Source organism: Pristiophorus japonicus, chromosome 2 (assembly GCF_044704955.1).
Source record: "Pristiophorus japonicus isolate sPriJap1 chromosome 2, sPriJap1.hap1, whole genome shotgun sequence".
In the NCBI taxonomy this organism is placed as follows: Eukaryota; Metazoa; Chordata; class Chondrichthyes; family Pristiophoridae; genus Pristiophorus; species Pristiophorus japonicus.
This window is the reverse complement of record NC_091978.1, coordinates 337335642-337360354: the sequence shown is the minus strand read 5'-3', so window position 1 is coordinate 337360354 and position 24713 is coordinate 337335642. Positions and strand designations below refer to the sequence as shown.

The 24713-nt window shown below is 45.5% G+C and overlaps 1 protein-coding gene across 1 annotated transcript in view; it reads left to right on the top strand.

The window, feature by feature from the left end:
- The window catches only part of LOC139248689 (cystine/glutamate transporter-like), a 249247-nt gene that overhangs the window by 193162 nt on the left and 31372 nt on the right, over window positions 1–24713 (top strand). The window contains exons 10-11 of the mRNA XM_070872167.1: window positions 4112–4261; window positions 20554–20731. Coding sequence (XP_070728268.1) covers window positions 4112–4261; window positions 20554–20731 — 328 coding nt within the window. The remainder of the gene's footprint in view (window positions 1–4111; window positions 4262–20553; window positions 20732–24713) is intronic.

The window sequence follows — 24713 nt, the reverse complement described above, 5'->3', positions numbered from 1 at the left end:
CTCCTGTCGGAGAAACCCAGCAAAGCCTGTCGCAAGGAGGATTTCCGTGTCTCACACAGCACTAAGTCCTTCTGGTTATTTGGTTGCCCCTGCCTGCAGTGTAAAGTGAACATTTGTGATCTCCTTGTGACAGCACAGACAGAGGCCCAGCAGCAAATCAGCCCTCTTTCCTTCTTATAGAAGTAGGCATGACAAGAGGATCTAATTAAAAAATTTAATATTGGGGAGAATACTAAGCTACGCTACTATTAGGAGTGAAAAGATCGAGATTTTAATGCTACTTTCACATAATCTGTAAAAATTAAAATGATACATAAAATTAAAACAGAAAATGCTCGAAACACTCATCAGGTCAGGCAGCAACTGTGGCGAAAGAAACAGAGTTAACATTTCAGGTTGATGGCCTTTCATCAGAACATGTACAATTAAAATTATATATATATGCCTACTCCTCCCCCTTGATTCTAGAATAATGTAAAACTTCAGCCCAATAATACCAATAAAATGAATCTAAGAATATAAAGAAATATGGATTCGATCTTGGCCTTTCACCCCTGATGCTTAGAACATAAGAACATAAGAAGTAGAAGCAGGATTACGCCATTCGGCCTCTCGAGCCTGCTCCGCCATTCAATAAGATCATGGCTAATCTAATCTTGGCCTCAACTCCCTTTCCTGCCTGTTCCCCATAACCGTTGACTCCCCTGTAGTTCAAAAATCTGTCTATCTCCACCTTGAATATATCCAATGACTCAGCTCCCACAGCTCTCTGGGGTAGAGAATTATAAAGATTCACGACCCTCTGAGAGAAAAAGTTCCTCCTCATCTCTGTCTTAAATGGGCGACCCCTTATTCTGAAACTGTGCCCCCTAGTTCTAGATTCCCCCATGAGAGGAAACATCCGCTCTGCATCTACCCTGTCAAGCCCCCTCAGAATCTTATATGTTTCAATAAGATCACCTCTTATTCTTCTAAACTCCAATGAGACTTAGGTTTGAGTCCAGCCTAGACTGAAGGTATGATGGTCTCTCTCAGCTGGCTAGAGTCCTGTGTAAATTTAATTGAGATAGTCTCAAACTAGTTCCGAACGGACACAGCACAAATCTAATTTGGCACTAAATTAAAAATCTCATATAGATTTCAGAAGCGACATCAGGAAACACTCTTTCACACAAAGTGTATTAGAAATCTGGAACTCTCTCCAAATGGATGCTAGGACAATTGGAGCTTTCACAATTGAGATAGATAGATTTTTGTTAAGTAAGGGTATCAAGGGATATGGAGTTGAGGTGCGTATCAGCCATAATGTAACTGAATGGCAGAGCAGGCTCAAGGGGCTGAATGGCCTACACCTGTTCCTAATGTTCCTATATTCCTAGAGGTCACTGGATGGTTGATATGGGAAATGAAAATGCGACACAATGGTGCAGCAGACCGGGCTCTGGGGTTGAGTTGGGGCTTGAGACATGTTGTAGGGGCAGAATAGAAGGAGCTTTAATCTGCATCTAACTGTACCTGACCTGTGAGTGCTTGATACTGGCGCTGGTTACTTGCAATGGAAAATGCTCCACGCTCAGTAGTAACAACTCTCACCTTCATGAATGCAAAAACCCACCAAAAAAATTTAAAGAAAATATGGTGCGAGAAAAGTCAGTCCAGCTATTCAAGGCTGCTCCTTTCAATAGCCCAGGTTCTAAAATATCCCATCATGGACGCTTCTAAATTGATTTACTCTCCACTGGGAAATTTCCAGGAATGGAAAACTGTGCTGTAGTATCAGTCTACCATTTAAATCTATATTGTAAACCCAGAGCAGTCGTCTTCCACGGATTGCTGTAGCCTCAACTAGAGCTCTAATAATCCATAGGTAGTTTGACCATCTGAGACTATATGTAGCCCTGTAATCTCTGTACTTTCCCCATATGGTACCAATGATAAATTTTACAGAGAAACTGTAATTTAAATATATATCAGGGCTGGTCATTTCCTCGGAGCTGTTCCCATTTCGCCACCATAACTTTGCTGCAAGTGCATGCGCAAATGGGGCTTCCACCATACTTCCGATGAAGTTACGGCAGCGGAGCAACAGCAGCTCTGAGCAAACTCTGGATAGCGTCCCATTGAAAAAGGATGTGAGATCTAAAAAGAATAGCCAACGAGGGCAGCACACTGGGGAGCACAAAGCAACCCCAATGCGCAGCTAACAATTTGAGTGTTGTACACGCACCAGCCAATTCATGGCCTTCCCAAATTCCTCGATTAGTAGTCTGACCTTTCACACATTGGGGGTTATTTTTATAAGTATGCAACGGAGGCAGGAAACCTCACCCGCCGCCAGCACCTTTCAGTAAATTGTTTGCCTGGGGTTTTCCAATATGCACTGGAGCCAGGCAAGGTTTACCGCTGACAATGTACTCAGAAAATTGAGGTCACTGAGTTAGTTTTCTTTGCTTACCATCTTAGTCAAAATGGACATTTGAGAGGCCATAATAGGAATACACTTTCACAGCGGGTAGCTTGGCCCCCTGGGAGCGAGCATTCCTTAAATTGGCCCTTTCGAAAAGGAAAAGTCAAGAAAGATAAGGGGAGAAAATACTTATTAACAGTTGGAGTATAAGAACATAAGAAATAGGAACAGGAGTAGGCCATACGGCCCCTCGAGCCTGCTCCGCCATTCAATAAGATCATGGCCGATCTGATCATGGCTCCACTTCCCAGCCCGCTCCCCATAACCCCTTATCCCCTTATCATTTAAGAAACTGTCTATTTCTGTCTTAAATTTATTCAATGTCCCAGCTTCCACAGCTCTCTGAGGCAGCAAATTCCACAGATTTACAACCGTGTGAGAGAAGAAATTTCTCCTCCTCTGTTTTAAATGGGCGGCCCCTTATTCTAAGATCATGCCCTCTAGTTCTAGTCTCCCCCATCAGTGGAAACACCCTCTCTGCATCCACCTTGTCAAGCCCCCTCATAATCTTATACGTTTCGATAAGATCACCTCTCATTCTTCTGAATTCCAATGACTAGAAGCCCAACCTACTCAACCTTTCCTCATAAGGCAACCCCCTCATCCCCGGGATCAACCTAGTGAACCTTCTCTGAACTGTCTCCAAAGCAAGTATATCCTTTCGTAACTATGGAAACCAAAACTGCACACAGTATTCCAGGTTTGGCCTCACCAATACCTTATAAAGCTGTAGCAAGACTTCCCTGCTTTTATACTCCATCCCCTTTGCAATAAAGGCCAAGATTCCATTGGCCTTCCTAATCACTTCCTGTACCTACATACTATCCTTTTGTATTTCATGCACAAGTACCCCCAGGTCCCGCTGTATTGCAGCACTTTGCAATCTTTCTCCATTTAAATAATAACTTGTTCTTTGATTTTTTTCTGCCAAAGTGCATGACTTCACACTTTCCGACATTATACTTCATCTGCCAAATTTTTGCCCACTCACTTAGCCTGAGTATCATCCTTAAAAAAAACAGGGCTCACAAGTAGAGGTGACTGGTTGGATATGAAAATAAGAAGCTCATAGCACAAGCAATAATTCACTCAACCCTTTAGTACTTGTGATGTATGCTGGCCAATAAACCTTGACACTTGAACTTCTGCAAGCCGAGAATGCATTTCACATATCTTCTGTTTTACATTGGATATATTGACCTGGATTTTATGGGGCCTACGACATAAATACACATAAATGGAATCCCCATAAGCATAATAGGAATCCCCCTTTGTCATTGGTTGGCTTAGCCCATGTGATCCTAGGGACATGGCGAACCACATGCGTCCCTGGCATGCGTGGGCCTTTACCCAGGCATATGCCTCCAGGCTCAGGACCGCAAGCTCTGGAGGCAGCAGGTAAGAGCGTACTTTTCTTGCGGTTTGGAGGCGTACGCGGGCGGCAAGCCTCCGACCTCAATTTCCAGGTCATTAACTCTTGAGCATTCCAGATCTTTAACACATGTGAAAGGACAATAAGAATGTATTAGCACCAGAACAATAGCTTGCACTTAATATACTAATACAATAATATGTCTTATCTCACCCTAAATCCTGCTGAATGTATTTGAATCAATAATTTGTTTAAACTTGCATCTTTTGCAGTACCCTTTAACTGTCCTCATGCTGTTTATGAGCGATATTTACAGTCTGTTAAACTTCCTGAGCTTTGCCCGATGGCTCTTCATTGGACTGGCAGTAACTGGTCTGGTCTACATGCGGTACACGCGGCCCAACATGCCACGCCCATTTAAGGTAATGGTCACGGTAAATCAGTACTATAGACTGGCGGTGGTCAATTCAGTTTGGAAGGATAAATATTGGAAGGCTGTGCCTTGCTGGTCCCTTTCCATGTTTGAAATGTTAATGATGTGTATCACTGAGTATCATGCCTGTTTAGTTCTCTAAAAACATCTAAAGTAGAGTTGTGCAGCACTGTAGCTGAACATATACTCATCTGCTGCTGTATTTTTTTCACGATTCCAATCACTTGCAATCAAAAGACAACTCACAGGGTTTTATAACCTGTATCAGCATGATTTCATTATTTTCCCCCCATTTTTCTCCCCTTCCCCCTTCCTATTGTGAAGGTGCTTTCTCATGCTGGAGTATGGAGTATATATTTTAGCATGGATTGAAGATTGGCTAACTAACAGAAAACAGAGGGTCGGGATAAACAGGTCATTTTTCAGTTGGCAAACAGTAACTAGAGTGGCGTGCCGCAGGGATCAGTGCTGGGGCCTCATCTATTTACAATCTATATTAATAACTTGGATGAAGAGACTGATGTAATGTTGCCAAGTTTGCTGATGATACAAAGATGGGTGGGAAAGCAAATTGTGAGAAGGACACAAAACATCTGCAAAGGGATATAGACAGGCTAAGTGAGTGGGCAAAAAATTGGCAAATGGACTATAATGTAGGAAAATGTGAGGTTATCCACTTTGGCAGAAAAAATTGTAAAGCAAATTATAATTTAAATGGAGAAAAATTGCAACGTGCTTCAGTACAGAGGGACCTGGGGGTCCTTGTGAATGAAACACAATAAGTTAGTATGCAGGTACAGCAAGTGATCAGGAAGGCAAATGGAATGTTGGCCTTTATTGTAGGGGGAAGAAGTATAAAAGCAGAGAAGTCTTGCTGTAACTGTACAGGGTATTGGTGAGGCCACAGCTGGAGTACTGTGTGCAGTTTTGGTCTCGGCATTCAAGGAAGGATATATTGCATTGGAGGCTGTTCAGAGAAGGTTCACTAGGTTGATTCCGGAGATGAGGGGTTGACTTATGAAGATAGGTTGAGCAGACTAGGACTATACTCATTGCAGTTCAGAAGAATGAGAGGTGATCTTATTGAAACATATAAGATAATGAGAGGGCTCAACAAGTTGGATGCAGAGAGTATATTTCCACTCATAGGGGAAACTAAAACTAGGGTGCATAGTCTCAGAATAAGGGGCTGCCCATTTAAAACTGAGATGAGGAGGAATTTCTTCTCTCAGAGGGTTGTAAATCTGTGGAATTCTCAGCCCCTGAGAGATGTAGAGGCTGGATCATTGAATATATTTAAGGCAGACATAGACAGATTTTAAAGGAATATAGGATTATGGGGAGTGGGCAGGGAAGTAGAACCAGGTCCATGATCAGATCAGCCATGATCTTATTAAATGGCAGAGCAGGCTCGAGAGGTCAAATGGCCTACTCCTGCTCCTATTTCTTGTGTTCTTGTTTTCTTTGTTTTTTTGGACCTTGCCATCTTCCAGTACCTTGCCCAAGGGGTCCTCTACATGTGCGAGGATATTGTTAGGGATATAATGGATGAATCCAATGGAAGCCTCACCTGATGCCCATCAGGAGTCATTGGACAGTGATGATCACCGAGTTAATATTCCCACTCCCTAAATCTATGTGCGCAGATATGACATGTAGTACTCTTACTGCTGCCTCAAATGACGTCACTTAACTCAGCACAAACCAGCAATCAACATCGGGGCTTTCACGAACTCTATTAATTCAATATCATAACACACAGTATTCCAGTTACTTCCAACACTTATACAGGCTCACGGTGTTCCATTTTGTGCACCGAAAAGATGGCCTTGTGCACGGGTAGCAGTTATGACCCTTTTTAACTTAACAAACTGCATCTGATACATAAAACTGACAGGGGAGGTTTAAAGAAACAAATCCTGTTTATGACTAAACCTTTGTTCACTTCTAGCAAAAAAGAGAGTGATAGTTACTACCGTAGTTATGGTAACAAATCATTTTCATTAGTGATAGAGCAGAGAGATTCCTTTCACACCGGGCCAGGCTGTTTTATACATTTTTAAAGATAGACTTACATTTATATAACGTCTTTCAAGACCATTAAATGTCTCAAAACACTTTACAACCAATGAAGTACTTTTTGGAGTGTAGTCACTATTATAATGTAAAAAACACAGCAGCCAATTTGCACACAGCAAGCATCCACAAACAGCAATGTGATTATGACCAGATAATCTGTTTTTTTTAATGTTGATTGAGGGATAAATATTGGCCAGGACACCAGGGATAACGCCCCTGCTTATCTTTGAAATAGTGCCATGGGATCTTTTACGTCCACGTGAGAGCAGACAGGGCCTCGGTTTAACATCTCATCCGAAAATCGGCACCTCTGACAGTGTAACACTCTTTCAGTACTTCACTGGAGTGCCAGCCTAGATTTCTGTGCTTAAGCCTCTGGAGTGGGACTTGAACCCACAACCTTCTGACTCACAGGCACAGCTGACTGCAACTCATGAATGCTGTTCCTGCAGCAGAAACTAACATCGCAATAACGAAATTGCTCAAAAGTCAAAAGTAGCTTTACTACTGCAATATTACCCCATAACTAATAAAATAAGAACCTTTTGATAACTCTGCTTTTAGTGTTATCCTTTGTTCTTTCTCTCTTTTCTATTCTCTCTCGGTCTTATTATGCTTTTTTAAAAAATGTTATTACTTTCAACCAAATCTAACCATTTCTTTTCTTTCTCGCCCTTTTCTATTTGTAAAAAAGACATTTCAAAACTTTCACTTTTCTTGTTTCTTCTTCTTCCTGGCTGTTGAGCTTTCATTGGCTGAGATTCAGTTTGAAAGGCCATTTTTTTATAACTATCAATAGCTGAGAATGTAAAAATTGACCCGTTTCCACCAGAGATCAATTATTGTTGTGTTTTTACACGTCAAATGCTGAAGAACAGAGCCCAACATCAACAGGACAAGTAAACTCAGCGGGGCACTGGAAGGGTTAATTGCACCAACAGTTAAAAGGGCAGGCAATCGCAAATTTTAAATAGAACATGTAGCCATGGCTTAGAGTACAATAATCACTGTCATTATCATGCTACAAACTCTCACTAGTAATGTCAGAATTTAAAAAATTGCATTCAACAACATGGCATTAAAATAATAACACCGCCTGTTGCACTGCTTATGAATTTATATTTATTGATTTATTTTAAATGCAAATTAGTGTGTTGCTCACAGTCCAATAAATTGCAAAGATTGTTTTTCTTGCCATAAATATAACTCATTAAGATTCTTCAGGAGTGAGACTGATGACAGTGGACAGTTGCTTCAATGAAATAATGATTATTTCTTTTATTTATTGGGCCCAAATTTCCACATGATTCGCGCCTGATTTTTAGGAGCAACTGGTGGAGAACGGACTATTTTAGAAATCGCAATTCTCCACATTTTTTTTTCTGCAGTTCTAGTCAGGTAGAACAGTTCTAGTTTAGAACAGAATTTTTTCTTCAAAAGGGGGCGTGTCCGGCCACTGACGCCTGATTTGAAAGTTTCCACAGTGAAAATGTACTCCAAACTAAAGTAGAATGGAGCCAGTGAAGATTTTTGTAGAACTGAAAAAACCTGTTCTACACATTAAAAAATCAGGCGCAGGTTACAAATTAGGCATCCAGAACGAGGTGGGGGGGAAGGGAACGCATTAAATTCGACAATAAATCCTTATTTATACTTATACAAATATTATACAAATAAATCCAACCTGAATAAACATTTATAAGCCACAAAAAGATTAAATAAACCATCTTCCTACCTGTGTGAAAGTGCTTCAGCCAGGGAGAATTCTGCAGCCGTTCGTGCCGCTGAGCGGGAGGGAGAGAGAGAGAGAGAGGGAAGGAGGGAGAGAGGGAGAGGGAGGGAGAGAGAGAGAGAGAGAGGGGTGGGGGGAGAGAGAGAGAGAGAGGAGGGGGAGGGAAAGAGAGAGAGAGGGGAAGGGGAGGGAGAGAGAGAGAGGGGGGGGAGGGAGAGAGAGAGAGCGGGGGGAGAGAGAGAGAGAGGGAGGGGGGGGAGGGAGAGAGAGAGGGGGGAAGGGAGAGGGAGAGAGAGGGGGGAAGGGAGAGGGAGAGAGAGAGAGGGGGGGAGGGAGAGAGAGAGAGAGGGGGGGAGGGAGAGAGAGAGAGAGGGGTGGGAGGGAGAGAGAGAGGGGGGGGAGGGGGAAAGAGAGGGAGGGAGAGAGGGGAGGGGGAGAGGGAGGGAGAGAGAGGGGGGAGAGAGAGAGGGGGGTGGAGAGAGAGGATGGGGGAGGGAGGGGGGGGAGAGAGAGAGGGAGAGGGAGGGGGAGGGAGGGAGGGAGAGAGAGGGAGGGAGGGAGCGAGAGAGAGAGAGAGAGGGGGGGGCGTCGGGTTGGGGAACAGGAGCGCGGGTCGGGTCAGTCGGGGGGGGGAGCGGGTCTCGGGTCTCGGGTCGGTGCGGGGGGGGGGAGCGGGTGTCGGGTCTCGGGACGGGGGGGAGCGGGTCTCGGGTCGGGTCGGGGTGGGGGGAGCGGGTGTCGGGTCTCGGGTCGTCGGGGGGCGGGGGGAGCGGGTGTCGGGTCGGGTCTGGTCGGCGGGGGGGGGGGGGAGAGCGAGTGTCGGGTCTGGTCAGGCGGGGAGCAGGAGCTGGCCGTGGGAGGAGCCCCAGTGAGGCCATTGGGCCAGGGCTAGGGGCTGCGTGCTTCGGGCCCCTCCCACACAGTTCGGCGCCTGGAGCTACTGCACTTGCGTGCCGACTGTAGCGCGCATGTGCAGAGGTCCCGGCACTGTTTTCAGCGCCGGGACCTGGCTCCGCCCCCCCCACAGCTCGTGCTGACTGTGCCAAGGGCCAGAGGACCTGTAAGTAGGTGCAGACTACCGAGGATTTTTTTAGGCGCCGTTTTAGGCGCGAAAAACGGGCGCCCAGCTCGGAGGGGCGCCCGTTTTTTTTCTTGTGGAAACTTGGGCCCTTATAGTGGATGAAAAGTTAGACAGAAAGGTGGATTTTTTTTTAAGTAAACCTCTCTTATTTTGAATTCGGCATTTTATTTTTTTAAACAAGGAATTATAAGGCCAAGTAGTGAACGTCCTGTGGAAAATGGTCAGCCAACTGCTAGGGAATAAATGGGAAACAGCTACATTCGGAGCAAGTTTATCAAAACACATGAATGCTGATCACTGAAGGGGGTTGACCTGATGTCCATGAACCATGCCTGCCCTGTAAAGTCCTGTCCCCTCAGTACAGATTCACACGAGGCATGTAGTGAAGTCAAGGTCACTCTCGACCTGCACCTTTATTTCACAGCTCTGGAATGCTGCACTTGCCTGAGACCTCTCCTTATATACCCGTCTCTTGCAAGTGCACCCCTGGTGGTAAGGTATGCTGGTGGTTACAGGTCATATCTTATTACAGTCATGTATAGCATGTTAGGATACAGTTATATATAATAATGTAAGATACATGACATCACCCTCCCCCAAGGTCTTATTGTCTTTATAGGTTCAGTCTCTCAGGTGGTCGACGCTCTCGCGTGGAGCGTCTGAGTTGTGGTTCAGTTGTTTGCCTTGGTGTCTGTTTTTCTTTGGGTGTAGTTGCTGGTATCTCGCCTGGGCTGTCTGTTTCGATGGTGTGATTGTTGTTGACTTGCCTGGGCTGTCTGTTGTGATTGCCCTTTCCTCAGGTTGTTCCCTCTGTCTGTCCACCAGATGTGGTGCGAGTTCTACATTGTAGTCTGCCTCTGGTTCCGCAGTGTTGTTGGTAAATCTGCTTTTGACTTGGTCGACATGCCTCCGGCAGGTTTTGCCATTGTTCATTTGTACTACCAGTAGCCTGTTTCCTTCCTTGTCCATTACTGTCCCTGCAAGCCATTTGGGACTCCTGCCATAGTTTAGTACAAACACTTTGTCCCCTCTCATTCCATCTCCCCCTCGAATTTCTGTCATGGTACTCAGTCAGCTTACGGCGCTTTGCCTCAACGATTTCGTGCATGTCTGGGAGGATTAATGAGAGCCTTGTTTTTAAAGTCCTTTTCATCAACGGTTGCGCGGGGGGATCCCAGTCAATGAGTACGGACGAGATCTGTATGCCAGCAGCAGTCGCGACAGGCGACCCTGCAGCGTGGGACCTTGGATTTTAAGCATGCCTTGTTTAATGATTTGCACTGCTCTCTCTGCCTGGCCGTTGGAGGCCGGCTTGACGTGATTTTTGCCGTGGTCAATTATGAAGTCTTGGAATTCTGCGCTGGTGAAACACGGACCATTGCCACTGACCAATATGTCAGGGATTCCATGCGTTGCAAACATGGTTGCGAGGCTCTCCACAGTGTTGGAGGTTGTGCTCGAGTTTAAAATGGTGCATTCGATCCACTTTGAAATGCATCTACAATGGAACATTTTGCCCATGAATGGGCCCACATAGTCTACGTGCACCCGCGACCACGGTTTGGTAGGCCAGGGCCAGGGGCTCAGTGGAGCCTCCCTGGGGGCATTGCTGAGTTGGGCACAAATGGTGCACCTTCGGACGCAGAGCTCCAAGTCCGCGTCAATACCAGGCCACCAGACGTGGGATCTGGCTATGGCCTTCATGAGAATGATCCCCGGGTGCTTGCGGTGGAGCTCCCGGACAAATGCTTCTCTGCCTTGCAGAGGCATGACTACTCGGCTGCCCCACATCAGGCAGTCTGCTTGTAGTGATAGCTCATGCATGCGCCTGTGAAAGGGTTTTAATTCCTCGGGGCAGGCATCGCGAGCCTCTGCCCAGTCACCGGTTAGGACACATCTTTTTACTAAGGATAACGTGGGGTCGCTGGCCGTCCAGGCTCTGATTTGGCGAGCCGTCATGGGTGAACCTATGGACTCAAAGGCATTGATTGCCATGACTATCTCACAGTCCTGTTCGTCAGACCCTTCCGTGGTCGCCAGGGGTAGCCTGCTGAGCGCGTCGGCACAGTTGTCTGTGCCTGGTCTGTGCCTTATTGTGTAGTCGTAGGACGCCAGCATGCGTGCCCACCATTGAATTCGCGCCGAGGCGTTGCCATTTATTGCCTTGCTCTCAGATAGGAGGGACGTGAGGGGCTTGTGGTCAGTTTCAAACGCGAACTTGGCCCCGAAAAGTTATTGGTGCATCTTGTTGACACCGTACATGCACGCGAGCGCCTCCTTCTCAACCATTCCGTACCCGCGCTCCGCCCACGAAAGTGACCTGGAGGCATAAGCTCTGGGGTGTAATTTGCCCGCACTATTGACATGTTGCAAAACACACCCGACCCCATACGCTGACGCATCGCATGTGAGAACTAGCTTTTTACCTGGGTCAAAGAAAGTCAAAACACTGTTGGAACACAGAAGGTTGCATGCCTTATTGAAGGCGCGTTCCTGGGCATCCCCCCAAAACCAATTCCACCCCTTCCTGAGTAGCACGTGGAGAGGCTCCAGCAGCGTGCTTAAGTTCTGCATAAAGTTCCCAAAGTAATTGAGTAGCCCGTGAAAGGCGCGCAGTTCTGAGACATTCTGGGGCCTGGGTGCCAGGCGAATTGCTTCTGTTTTGGACTCTGTTGGGCGGATTCCATCAACGGCAATCCTTCTGCCCAAAAATTCAACCTCGGGTGCGAGAAACAGGCACTTGGATTTCTTGACTCGTAGGCATACCCGATCCAACCGCTTTAGTACTTCCTAGTATGGAGATGGGAGTCGGTGTCCCTGCCCGTGATAAGTATGTGGTCTTGAAATACAACCGATCCGGGATGGACTTGAGCAGACTCTCCATGTTGTGCTGGAGTATGGCAGCTGCTGACCTGATGCCGAATGGGCATCGATTGTACATGAAAAGGCCTCGATGTGTGTTGATGGTGGTGAGTAGCTTGGATTCCTCGGTCAATTCTTGCGTCATATACGCAGGTGTGAGGTCTAATTTTGAGAAAAGTTTACCTCCAGCCAATGTGGCAAATAAGTCCTCCGCTCTGGGCAGCGGGTACTGGTCCTGTAGGGAGACACTGTTTATGGTAGATTAGTAGTCCCCACAGATTCGTACGGATCCATCAGGCTTCATGACTGGGACAATGGGACTTGCCCAGTCGCTAAATTCCACAGGTGATATTGTGCCTTCCCGCAGAAGCCTGACTAGTTCGTGTTCAATCTTTTCCCTCATCACATAGGGTACAGCTCTGGCCTTGTGATGGACCAGTCTAGCATCCTGTGTGATGTAGATTTTGACTTTGGCCGCTTTGAAAGTGCCCACAGCTGGCTGTAAGAGATGTTCAAATGGCTTTATAACTGTTGAGCAGGAGGTCCGTTCCTCTAATGACATGGCATGGACATCATCCCATTTCCAGATTAGTTTTGCCAGCCAGCTTCTCCCCGGCAGTGCTGGGGGGTCTCCGGGGACAATCCACAGGGGAAGTCGGTTCACTGTCCCTTTGTGTGTGACAGAGAGCATGGTGCTGCCGAGGACTGGTACGATTTCTTTGGTATAGGCCCTTAGTGTGGTGTCGACCCTTGTGAGTTTTGGTCTGTCTCTTTTATGTGGCCACAGTTGTTCAAATTGTTGAGCGCCCATGAGAGATTGACTCGCTCCCGTATCCAGCTCCATGTTGACAGATATCCCGTTGAGTAGGACCCTCATCATTATAGGAGGCGTCCTGTTTTAGGAGCAGTGGCCATTGATCGTGTTGACCCACTGTACATCGGTGTCCCGGGTACTGTCCCCACCATCTTCTGGTTCGCTTTCCGACCCATCCGATTCGTATACCAGCCGAGCTGCTGTTTTTTTGCACACGCAGGCCAAATGCCCTGTATATTCATAATTTCTGCAAACAGCCTGCTGAAATCAACATCCCCTTGACGAGTGCCCACCCCCACATCTCCAGCACAGACTGTTCTATTGTTTAAAGTGTTCCCAAAGAATGAGCTGCGTCTGGCTGATCTCTCTTGAGCTTCTCTCAGTTTGTAGTTGATTGCTCGCATTGTGGGTTGATGAGGTGTGAACGGCCGTTCCTGTGGCCCTTGATGGCTTCTGCCTGCTGTCGAGAGCCTGTTCTCTCGGTGTGTGGTGGTAGCAGCTTGTTTAGTGCTGTGAACTTCTTGTTCCGATATTTCGTTAGTTGTCGTACATGCATTGTAAATCAACCTCGTTTCTTCTTCCCCAACCAAGAATGTCTGTGCAACCAGTGCTGCTGCCTCTAAGGTCAGGTTCTTGGTCTCTATGAGCTTTCGGAATATGCCTGCATGGCCTATTCCTTCAATGAAAAAGTCTCTCAGCATTTCTCTCCTCAGTTCATCGGAGAACTCACATAAACTAGCCAACCTCCAAAGTTCCGCCACGAAGTCGGGTATGCTCTGGCCCACACAGCGTCTGTAGTTGTAGAACCTGTGTCTGACCATGTGTAAGCTGCTCGCTGGCTTCAGGTGGTCTCTTACCAGTGTGCTCAATTCTTCAAACGACTTGCTTGCTGGTTTCTCGGGTGCCAACAGATCCTTCATTAAAGCGTATGTTTTCGAGCCACAGCTGGTCAAGAGATGGTCTCTTCTCTTGTCTGCCTTATCGTCGCCTAACCAGTCTTTGGTTACAAAGCTTTGCTGGCGCCTTTCTATAAAGTCCTCCCAATTGTCTCCCGCATTGTACTTTTCATCTGATCCATTATTCGCCATTCTGTGGATTCTGTAATCCCGTAACTCGTCGCCATTGTAAAGTCCTGTCCCCTCAGTACAGAGTCACACAAGGCATGTAGTGAAGTCAAGGTCACTCTGGACCTGCACCTTTATTTCACAGCTCTGGAATGCTGCACTTGCCTGAGACCTCTCCTTATATACCTGTCTCTTGCAAGTGCACCCCTGGTGGTAAGGTATGCTGGTGGTTACAGGTCATATCTTATTACAGTCATGTATAGAATGTTAGGATACAGTTACATATAATAATGTAAGATACATGACATGCCCCATTTCTACCAGAGCCCGAAGTAAGACTCGGTGAAACTATTATTGAGGTAATCAGCCATCCACTGAACAAAGACTGCATTCATCTTGGGCCACACACTTTGCACATACCTAAGACTGGCAGCATTCCTAGGAAAACACATGTTTTTCTCCACAAATGATCTTATAAAATAGCACAGGACCAGTTTGCCTGATTGCAGTTCTAGCCTATGTTTTTTTTTAGAATGCAAATGTCACTCAATTTACATTTTTCATGCCTGACCTTTGCCCCGTGATTGTGAGCACAGCTGAAATCTAACAAAAGCTTCATTCATATTACATTGAATTGATCAATGCCCAAAGTGATTTATTAGTGCTACCAAAGACTGCTTATGAATCTGGAATGTCAGGTAGTTAGGAATATATTGCAAGGCAGCAACATGTCAAGCATTTCAGATGACATCATAAGCCATGAGAGCTAAATTCAAGCAGTTTATTGGTCTCACCCGAATGACAAGATTTTTATTGTCTTAAGTTAAACTCATTTGTTTATTCTTTATATCTACGAGATGCTATATTTTCATGTATTCCCACCGCATGGAGGGTGCTACTACACTGCCAGTCATTATTCTGCAGTGTACCCTCAGACTCACATGAACAAAATAAAAAGTGTATCAAGATCTACAAGTCATTCCATGATAGTCCTGATATATTCCTTCACCTCAAAATCCCTGGGGCCAAGGAGAGTGGTGAGCAGACTGCCAGCGAGGGTTGGCTGGAATTTGGAGCAGAACCCAGATACACTAGGGGTCCACCATTTTTCAGCCCCATCAAAAAAATGTTGTACTCTAGTGGTCTATGACTCCCTGGCATCCAGTGTTGCTAAGGCCATAGGAGGTTGAATTAACCAAATTGCCAGACTGGATTTAGCGATGCAATGGAGCGCAGAGCAATCAATTGAAATGCCAAACATGAGGAAACAGAAGAAGCTTTTCAATTCATTTGCCACCGCCCTCACAGAACACAGCAGCACTGCAAACACTGCATCAAGGTGCTCCATCAAAATTCCTCCATCCGCCAACAGTTCAGGCGGGCATCCCAGTTGTGTTGGAAATGAATTGGCGGCTGCTCATAACATTTAAATTATCCTGACCCTGCGATTACAGTGTGCAGCCAGAACCTTTACCCAAAATCCGCCCCCCACCAAGACTACTCCAGAAACTTTGGGACCCGTCTGTCTCATTTACATCTGTTTCCATCTCCCGTTTTCTCACACTCTATCTCACCACTCTTTCTATCTCGCTAGCTGTATCTTACACTTTTTCTGTCTCTGTTTCACTCAGACAGAATGGCTGTGTCCCTCTCACTGACTTTCGCACTTACATTCACTCTGGAGCATCCACGATGCTGAGAATGACATAAGTGGCACGTGTAGTGAGTTGGTCTTACCGCATGAGAAGGATCCACAGCCAGCTAGGGAATGGAAGACCAGCAGGAAGAGTAGTACAAAGAAGATAGTGCAGGGGTCCCATCTGGTCATCCCCCTGCAAAACAGATACACTGTTTTGAGTGCTGTTGAGGGAGATGACTCATTAGGGGAGAGCAACAGCAGCCAAGTTCATGGCACCATGGCTGGCTCTATTGTACAGGAGGGCATAAAAAAGAGTGGGAGAGCGATAGTGATAGGGGATTCAATCATAAGGGGAATAGATAGGCGTTTCTGCGGCCGCAATCGAGACTCCAGGATGGTATGTTGCCTCCCTAGTGCAAGGGTCAAGGATGTCTCCGAGCAAGTGCAGGACATTCTGAAAAGGGAGGGAGAACAGCCAGTTGTCGTGGTGCACATTGGTACCAACGACATAGGTAAAAAAGGGATAAGGTCCTACGAGACGAATTTAAGGAGCTAGGAGTTAAATTAAAAAGTAGGACCTCAAAAGTAGTAATCTCGGGATTGCTACCAGTGCCACGTGCTAGTCAGAGTCGGAATCGCAGGATAGCACAGATGAATACGTGGCTTGAGCAGTGGTGCAGCAGGGAGGGATTCAAATTTGTGGGGCATTGGAACAGGTTCTGGGGGAGGTGGGACCAGTACAAACCGGATGGTCTGCACTTGGGCAGGAACGGAACCAAAGTCTTAGGGGGAGTATTTGCTAGTGCTGTTGGTGAGGAGTTAAACTAATATGGCAGGGGGATGGGAACCAGTACAGGGAGACAGACGGAAACAAAAAGGAGACAAAAACAAAAGACATAAAAGAGATGAGTAAAAGTGGAGGGCAGAGAAACCAAAGGCAAGAAACAAAAAGGGCCACTGAATATAAAAGGGCTGCAGGAGGGGTAAAAACTAAAAATCACGGTTTAAAAACTAGGATGAAAACACTCGACCTAAATGCATGCAGCATTAGAAATAAAGTAAATGAGTTGATGGCACAAATCATTACAAATGGATATGATTTGGTGGCCATTACAGAAACATGGTTGCAAGGTGGCCAAGACTGGGAATTAAACATACAGGTGTATCTGACGATTCAGAAAGATAGGCAAGAAGGGAAAGGAGGTGGGGTAGCTCTGTTAATAAAGGATGATATCAGGGCAGTTGTGAGGGATGATGTTGGCTCCAATGAACAAAATGTTGAATCATTGTGGGTGGAGATTAGAGATAGTAAGGGGAAAAAGTCACTGGTCGGCGTAGTTTATAGGCCCCCAAATAATAACTTCATGGTGGGGCGGGCAATAATCAAGGGAATAATGGAGGCATGTGAAAAAGGAACGGTAGTAGTTATGGGGGATTTTAACCTACATATCGATTGGTCAAATCAAATCGCAGGGGGTATCCTGGAGGAGGAATTCACAGAATGCATACGGGATTGTTTCTTAAAACAGTATGTAACAGAGCCTACAAGGGAGCAAGCCATTTTGGATCTGGTCCTGTGTAACGAGACAGGAAAAATAAACGATCTCCTAGTAAAAGATCCTCTCGGAATGAGTGATCACAATATGGTTGAATTTGTAATACAGATTGAGGATGAGGAAGTTGTGTCAGAAACGAGCGTACTATGCTTAAACAAAGGGGACTACAGTGGGATGAGGGCAGAGTTGTCTAAAGTAGACTGGAAACAAGGACTAAACGGTGGCACAATTGAGGAACAGTGGAGGACTTTTAAGGAGCTCTTTCATAATGCGCAACAAAAATATATTCCAGTGAAAAACAAGGGCGGCAAGAGAAGAGATAACCAGCCGTGGATAACCAAGGAAATAAAGGAAAGTATCAAATCAAAGACCAATGCGTATAAGGTGGCCAAGGTTAGTGGGAAACTAGAGGATTGGGAAGATTTTAAGCAACAGCAAAGAATGACTAAAAAAGCAATAAAGAAAGGGAAGATAGATTACGAAGGTAAACTTGCGCAAAACATAAAAACAGATAGTAAAAGCTTTTACAGATATATAAAACGGAAAAGAGTGACTAAAGTAAATGTTGGTCCCTTAGAAGATGAAAAGGGGGATTTAATCATGGGAAATGTGGAAATGGCTGAGACCTTAAACAATTATTTTGCTTCGGTCTTCACAGTGGAAGACACAAAAACCATGCCAAAAATTGCTGGTCATAGGAACGTGGGAAGGGAGGACCTTGAGATGATCACTATCACTAGGGAGGTAGTGCTGGACAGACTAATGGGATTGAAGGTAGACAAGTCCCCTGGTCCTGATGAAATGCATCCCAGGGTATTAAAAGAGATGGCGGAAGTTATAGCAGAAGCATTTGTTATAATCTACCAAAATTCTCTGGACTCTGGGGAGGTACCAGCGGATTGGAGAGCAGCTAATGTAACGCCTCTGTTTAAAAAAGGGGGCAGGCAAAAGGCAGGTAACTGTAGGCCGGTTAGTTTAACATCTGTAGTGGGGAAAATGCTTGAAACTATCATTAAGGAAGAAATAGCGGGACATCTGGATAGGAATAGTGCAATCAAGCAGACGCAGCATGGATTCATGAAAGGGAAATCATGGTTAACTAACTTACTGGAATTCTTTGAAGATATAACGAGCATGGTGGATAGAGGTGTACCGATGGATGTGGTGTATTTAGATTTCCAAAAGGCATTCGATAAGGTGCCACACAAAAGGTTACTGCAGAAGATAAAGGTACGCAGAGTCAGAGGAAATGTATTAGCATGGATAGAGAATTGGCTGGCGAACAGAAAGCAGAGAGTCGGGATAAATGGGTCCTTTTCCGATTGGAAATCAGTGGTTAGTAGTGTGCCACAGGGATCAGTACTGGGACCACAACTGTTTACAATATACATAGATGACCTAGAAGAGGGGACAGAGTGTAGTGCAACAAAATTTGCAGATGACACTAAGATTAGTGGGAAAGCGGGTTGTGTAGAGGACTCAGAGAGGCTGCAAGGAGATTTGGATAGGTTAAGCGAATGGGCTAAGGTTTGGCAGATGGAATACAATGTCAGAAAGTGTGAGGTCATCCACCTTGGGGAAAAAAACAGTAAAAGGGAATATTATTTGAATGGGGAGAAATTACAACATGCTGTGGTGCAGAGGGACCTGGGGGTCCTTGTGCATGAATCCCAAAAGGTTAGTTTGCAGGTGCAGCAGGTAATCAGGAAGGCAAATGGAATGTTGGCCTTCATTGCGAAAGGGATGGAGTACAAAAGCAGGGAGGTGTTGCTGCAACTGTATAAGGTATTGGTAAGGCCGCACCTGGAGTACTGCGTGCAGTTTTGGTCACCTTACTTAAGGAAGGATATACTAGCTTTGGAAGGGGTACAGAGACGATTCACTAGGCTGATTCGAGAAATGAGGGGGTTACCTTATGATGATAGATTGAGTAGACTGGGTCTTTACTCCTTGGAGTTCAGAAGGATGAGGGGTGATCTTATAGAAACATTTAAAATCATGAAAGGGATAGACAAGATAGAGGCAGAGAGGTTGTTTCCATTGGTGGGGGAGACTCGAACTAGGGGGCACAGCCTCAAAATATGGAGGAGCTAATTTAAAACCGAGTTGAGAAATAATTTCTTCTCCCAGAGGGTTGTGAATCTGTGGAATTCTCTGCCCAAGGAAGCAGTTGAGGCTGGCTCATTTAATGTTTTCAAGTCAAAGATAGATAGATTTTTAAGCAATAAGGGAATTAAGGGTTATGGGGAGAGGGCGGGTAAGTGGAGCTGAGTCCACGACCAGATCAGCCATGATCTTATTGAATGGCGGAGCAGGCTCGAGGGGCTAGATGGCCTACTCCTGTTCCTAATTCTTATGTTCTTATGTTCTTATTCTATTTGACTCACAGGAGATAGATTTTGACTTTGCGATAGTGTAACATAGCCGATCGTATAAATTTCCCGATTTTTATTTCCATTAAAGTCCTAAAATAAAAATCCGGAGAGATGTAAAACAGGTTGCCGACTTGCTATAACCCGGTTTACACTATCGTACAAAGTCAAAATCTACCCCACACTTTCTTTCTCACACAACCTCTTTCTCCACCTCACTCACTAACTCTCTGTCTTATTGATGCCCTCTGTTTCTGTTTCTCATGTCTCAATGTGTTAGGCAATGGTTCGGTCACTGTTGGAATACTGTGTGCAGATACGATGTGCAGAATGGCCTTTTTCTGGGCTGTGAACATCTTAGGCGATTATTTCCTTTCACCCTTTCTCTCAGGTCTGTCCCTCTCTCTATTTTAGTCTCTCTACTTATCCTATTCACTATTATATCAATTACACTCTTTCTCACTCCCACTCACAGATTCTCTTTTACTCTTTTATTCACTTACATTCTCCCCTTTTCACTCATTCACTGCATCTACTCTCTCTCAAAAGTGGACAAAAAATTATGAAAATTTACCCTTTTACTAACAAAGCATACATGGAATTAAACTGAACAAATATCACAGGGAGGACACTTCTGAATTCCTAATATTCGTTCCCAGTGGCCAAAACTCCGAGCCAGGTGTATAAATTCTTAAAGTGACCCCTTTTGTGCCATAGCAATAATGGAGGAATAATCTTGTAAATACCAGGACTGAGTTGATAGGCAAAATTGCCTTTTTCTGTGCTGTAACATTCTTAATTGGAGCATGCGCTGGTTAAGTTAGCTCCTAAGCCGAATAGCCCAATTAAAATTTGCTGAGATTTTACCACATTCATTCCTTACTTTGCGGCTGGGTGAGTTAAAAGTAAGTATTCACCTTCATCGACTGAGTGGGAATCTGGCAGAGCACAACACCCTTTTTAAAAACAATTCCATTTTCAACCCATTGAAATCTACAACATCTGCTCCCAGATCACCACCCAGACGGTGAAGGCAAAAATGTACCCGGTTGTCTTTCAATAATTTCTCTTTGTTGTTGCAGGTGCCCCTGTTCATCCCAGCTTTCTTTGCCTTCACCTGTCTCTTTATAGTGGCACTGTCCCTCTACTCTGATCCCATCAACACTGGCATTGGATTTGCCATCACTCTGACAGGTATCCCTGCCTACTATCTGTTTGTGGTGTGGGACAAAAAGCCAAAGTGCTTCAAACGACTGATGGGTAAGTAATGTATCTCTCCACTTCAGTGCACAAGATAAACCTCTGCATGTATTTTAACCACTCTACTGTGCACTGTCACCTAGGGTTTTGGAGCCTGTGCTTTGGTTGAACAATTGTATCCTGTGGGGAGTTTTCTGCCCAGCTACTACCAAGAATGACATATGTGATACCCAGCCATCTTGTCCATGAGACCCACTTCCTGCTCCCTAGACTCTGTTCCCACTAAACTGCTGACCACCCAACTTCTTTTTCTGGCTCCCATGTTAGTTGATATTTTAACAGTTCTCTATCCTCAGGCACTGTCCCTTCTCTATCAAATCTCCCGTCATCATCCCTCTCCTCCAAAAACCTCTCCAAAGTCCTTGAACGTGTTGTCACCTCCCAAATCCATGCTAATTTTTCCTGAAACTCCATATTTGAATCCCTTCAATCAGGTTTCCAACCCTGCACAATACCGAAACAGCTCTTAACAAAGTCACAAATGACATCTTATGTGACTGTGACAAAGGTAAACTATCCCTCCTCATCCTTTTCAACCTGTCTGCAGCTTTAGACGCATTAACCACTCCATCCTCCTCCAAGGTCTCCCCACCACCGTCCAGCTGGGTGGGACTGCACTCGCCTAGTTCCATTCTTATCTATCTAATCGTAGCCAGAGAATCACCTGAAATGCCTTATCTTCCCACTCCTGCATTGTTACCTTTGGTGTCCCCCAAGCGTCTATCCTTGGCCCCCTCCTATTTCTCATCTACATGCTGCCCCTTGACGATATTATCTGAAAACACAGCGTCAGTTTCCACATGTACGCTAACGACACCCAGCTCTACCTCACCACCACCTCTCTCTACCCCTCCACTGTCTCTAAATTGTCAGACTGTTTATCTGGACGAGCAGTCCAGTTCTGGATGAGCAGAAATTTCCTCCAATTGAATATTGGGAAGACTGAAGCCATTGTCTTCAGTCTCCACCACAAACTCTGTTCCCTAGCTACCAACTCCATCCCTCTCCCGAGCATCTGTCTGAGGTTGAACCAGACTGTTGGCAACCTTGGTGTCATATTTGACCCTGAAATGAGCTTCAGATCACGTGCCATAGCTAAGACCACCTCCGTAATATCACCTGTCTCTGCCCCTGCCTCAGCTCATTTGCTGGTGAAACCCTCATCCATGCCTTTGTTATCTCTAGACTTGACTATTCCAACGGACCTCTGGCTCCCACATTCTACCCTACGTAAATGAGAGGTGATTCAAAACTCGATTGCCCATGTCCTATCTCAGATCAAGTCCCGTTCACCCATCTCACCTGTGCTCGCTAACCTATCGGCTCCGAGTTAAGCACCACTTCGATTCTAAAATTCTCATCATTGTTTTGAAATCCCTCCATGACCTCATCCCTCCCATCTCTGTAATCTCTTCCAGCCCCACAACCCCACACCCAAATATCTGCGCTCCTCTAATTCTGGCCTCTTGAGCATCACTGATTTTAACCGTGGCGACTGTGCCTGTAGCTGTCTAAGGCCCAATCGCTGGAACTCCCTCCCTAACCCTCTCCGCCTCTCTACCTCGCTTTCCTCCTTCAAGATGCTCCTTAAAATCTACCTCTTTGACAAAGCTTTTGGCCAGCTGCCCTAATTTCTCCTTATGTGGCTCGCTGCCAAATGTTATTTTATAACACTCCTGTGAAGCACCTTGGGAGGTTTTAATACGTTAAAGGCCCTATATAAATACAAGTTGTTGTTGTTGTCGTCATGATACAAACTGCACATGCTAGAAATTGTAAATAAAAACTGAAAATGGTGAAGCTGCACAATAGAATCACCAGCATCCAAAAATGCAGGTTAATATTTTGGATGTGACCCTTCACCATGTGACATTTCCCTCTCATATTTTGACTGCTCTGTGCACTTCCAGGTATTAGGTATTTAAGTTATGTAAGACATTTTCAATCTGTTCACTGTAGCAATGATCGATAATTCATAAGTATTAAAAGAAAAACAATTTTCACTGTGCAGCATCAAGCTGTCACTACTCCTCTGCCACCTACCTGATTTGAGCAGCTCACTCAGGCATGAACATTTAATCAACTTTGTAAAATTGTTTTGAGTGTTTGTCGGGAGGGAAAAAAATTGTTTATCCAAAATTAAAATGGAACAGAGGAAATGAGCACGACACTGGGAGCCGCATAAATCTTTCACCAGTCTGGAATATACATATGGATCCTGCGTATCACTGAACGATTACTGAGAGTCACTGTTCAATGATTGGCTTCACCACAATCTCCCAGATACCTCCATTAGCTTTTCATTATTGGCCAGGTGGTAGGTGAGTAACTCCTGCCAGTAATTCTCAGATGGTCTATCAGTGGCCTGCACACAATTCCATGGGCATCTAGTATTGTGCATATATATCTGTTTCCACACTCTTTGGAAGTATTCCAGTGTATGTTGGTACAGAGCCGGCTTCGGAGACCTGTTGGTATGAGGGGTGAATTATGTATCTGTATTTCCTGCCATTCGAGGGAAATAATGCATCCATGCTTCTCGAAACCGAGTGGTAGAGGTGACTGTGTTTCCTAAAAACCTAGAATGGCTCATGCATTGGACCCCTGGATTGACATGGGGATTTCATTAATATGCACATTTTATGGTCATTGATTGAGAACAGGAAGCAAAAAAACAAGCTCAGTCCTATTATATATTAATTGTTTCACTGAAAACTCATTATAAGATCACCAGATGATGAAACTTACCTGTCATTCCTGTGACACCAGGTGACATTCAATGCCTCTCCGTTCTTTGCCCTCACTGGGGTAGGGCCTTGAGCATTAGGCCGTAGGTGGTCTTGACTGTGCTAAAAAGGCCGCGCATGTCATGATTGTCGGCTAGTTGCTGGATGTCCTGCGCTCTTTCCACCCACCAGTTGTTCTTTAGGTCGCGGGTTTTTTGTTGGGCCTCGGACTTCAGTTGCCTGTAAATCTGTTTTCTTTCTCTGATGTTGTTTCCAATTCAAGAATGCCTTGCGTTTACGGTTTATTAGCTCTGGGATCTCCTGGTCATTCTCATCGAACCAGTCTTGATGTTTTCTGGTAGAATACCCAAAAATCTCTTCACAGGTGCTGATTATAGTGGAGGGCAGGCCAGGCACTGTGGGCACTCCGTGGCTCTGGTTCATTTGGAGTCATCAGGCTGGCTGTGGGGCGTTGGCTGGATAGGGCTTTTTTTGCAGGGTCTTTGAGTGCTTCAGCATTGATTTTTTTGTGGCAGTGTTTCTGTTGCCACCGGCATTTCGAGGCAACATTGATGGAGATAACAGAGCGGATTAGGCGGTGGTCAGTCCAGCAGTCGTCAGCTCCTGTCATGACGCGAGTGATGCGGATGTTCTTGTGCTCCCTCACTTGGACGATGATGTAGTCTAGCAGATGCCAGTGCCTGGAGCGAGGGTGTTGCCACATGGCCTTGTACTTGTCTCTCTGATGAAACAAAGTGTTGGTTATGACAAGACCGTGTTCTAAGCATTTCGTCAGAAGGAGGGCACCACTTGAGTTGGCTTTCCCTACTCCTTCCCTGTTAATCGCCCCTCCCTAGAGGTATGTGCTCTTTCCTAATCAGGCATTAAAGTTGCCAAGGAGAATCAGCTTGTCGCCCGCTGATACTAAGGACAGGGATTGTTCAAGATAGGAGTAGAATTCCTCTTTGGTCTCGTCTGTAGCTTCCAGGGTTGGGGCGTATGCACTGATGACCGTAGTGCACTGGTTCCGGGTTAGGGTGAGCCAGAGGGACATGAGCCGTTCATTTATCCTGCAAGGGGAATCTCTACGTCACCCAACCAGCTCATTTTTGATGGCGAAGCCAACCCCATAGAGGCGGCGCTCTTCTTCTGGTTTGCCTTTCCAGAAGGAGGTGTATCCACCACCTTTGTTCCTTGAGCTGGCCTTCTCCTGCCCGGCGTGTTTTGCTCAGGCCGGCGATGTCAATGTCAAAGCA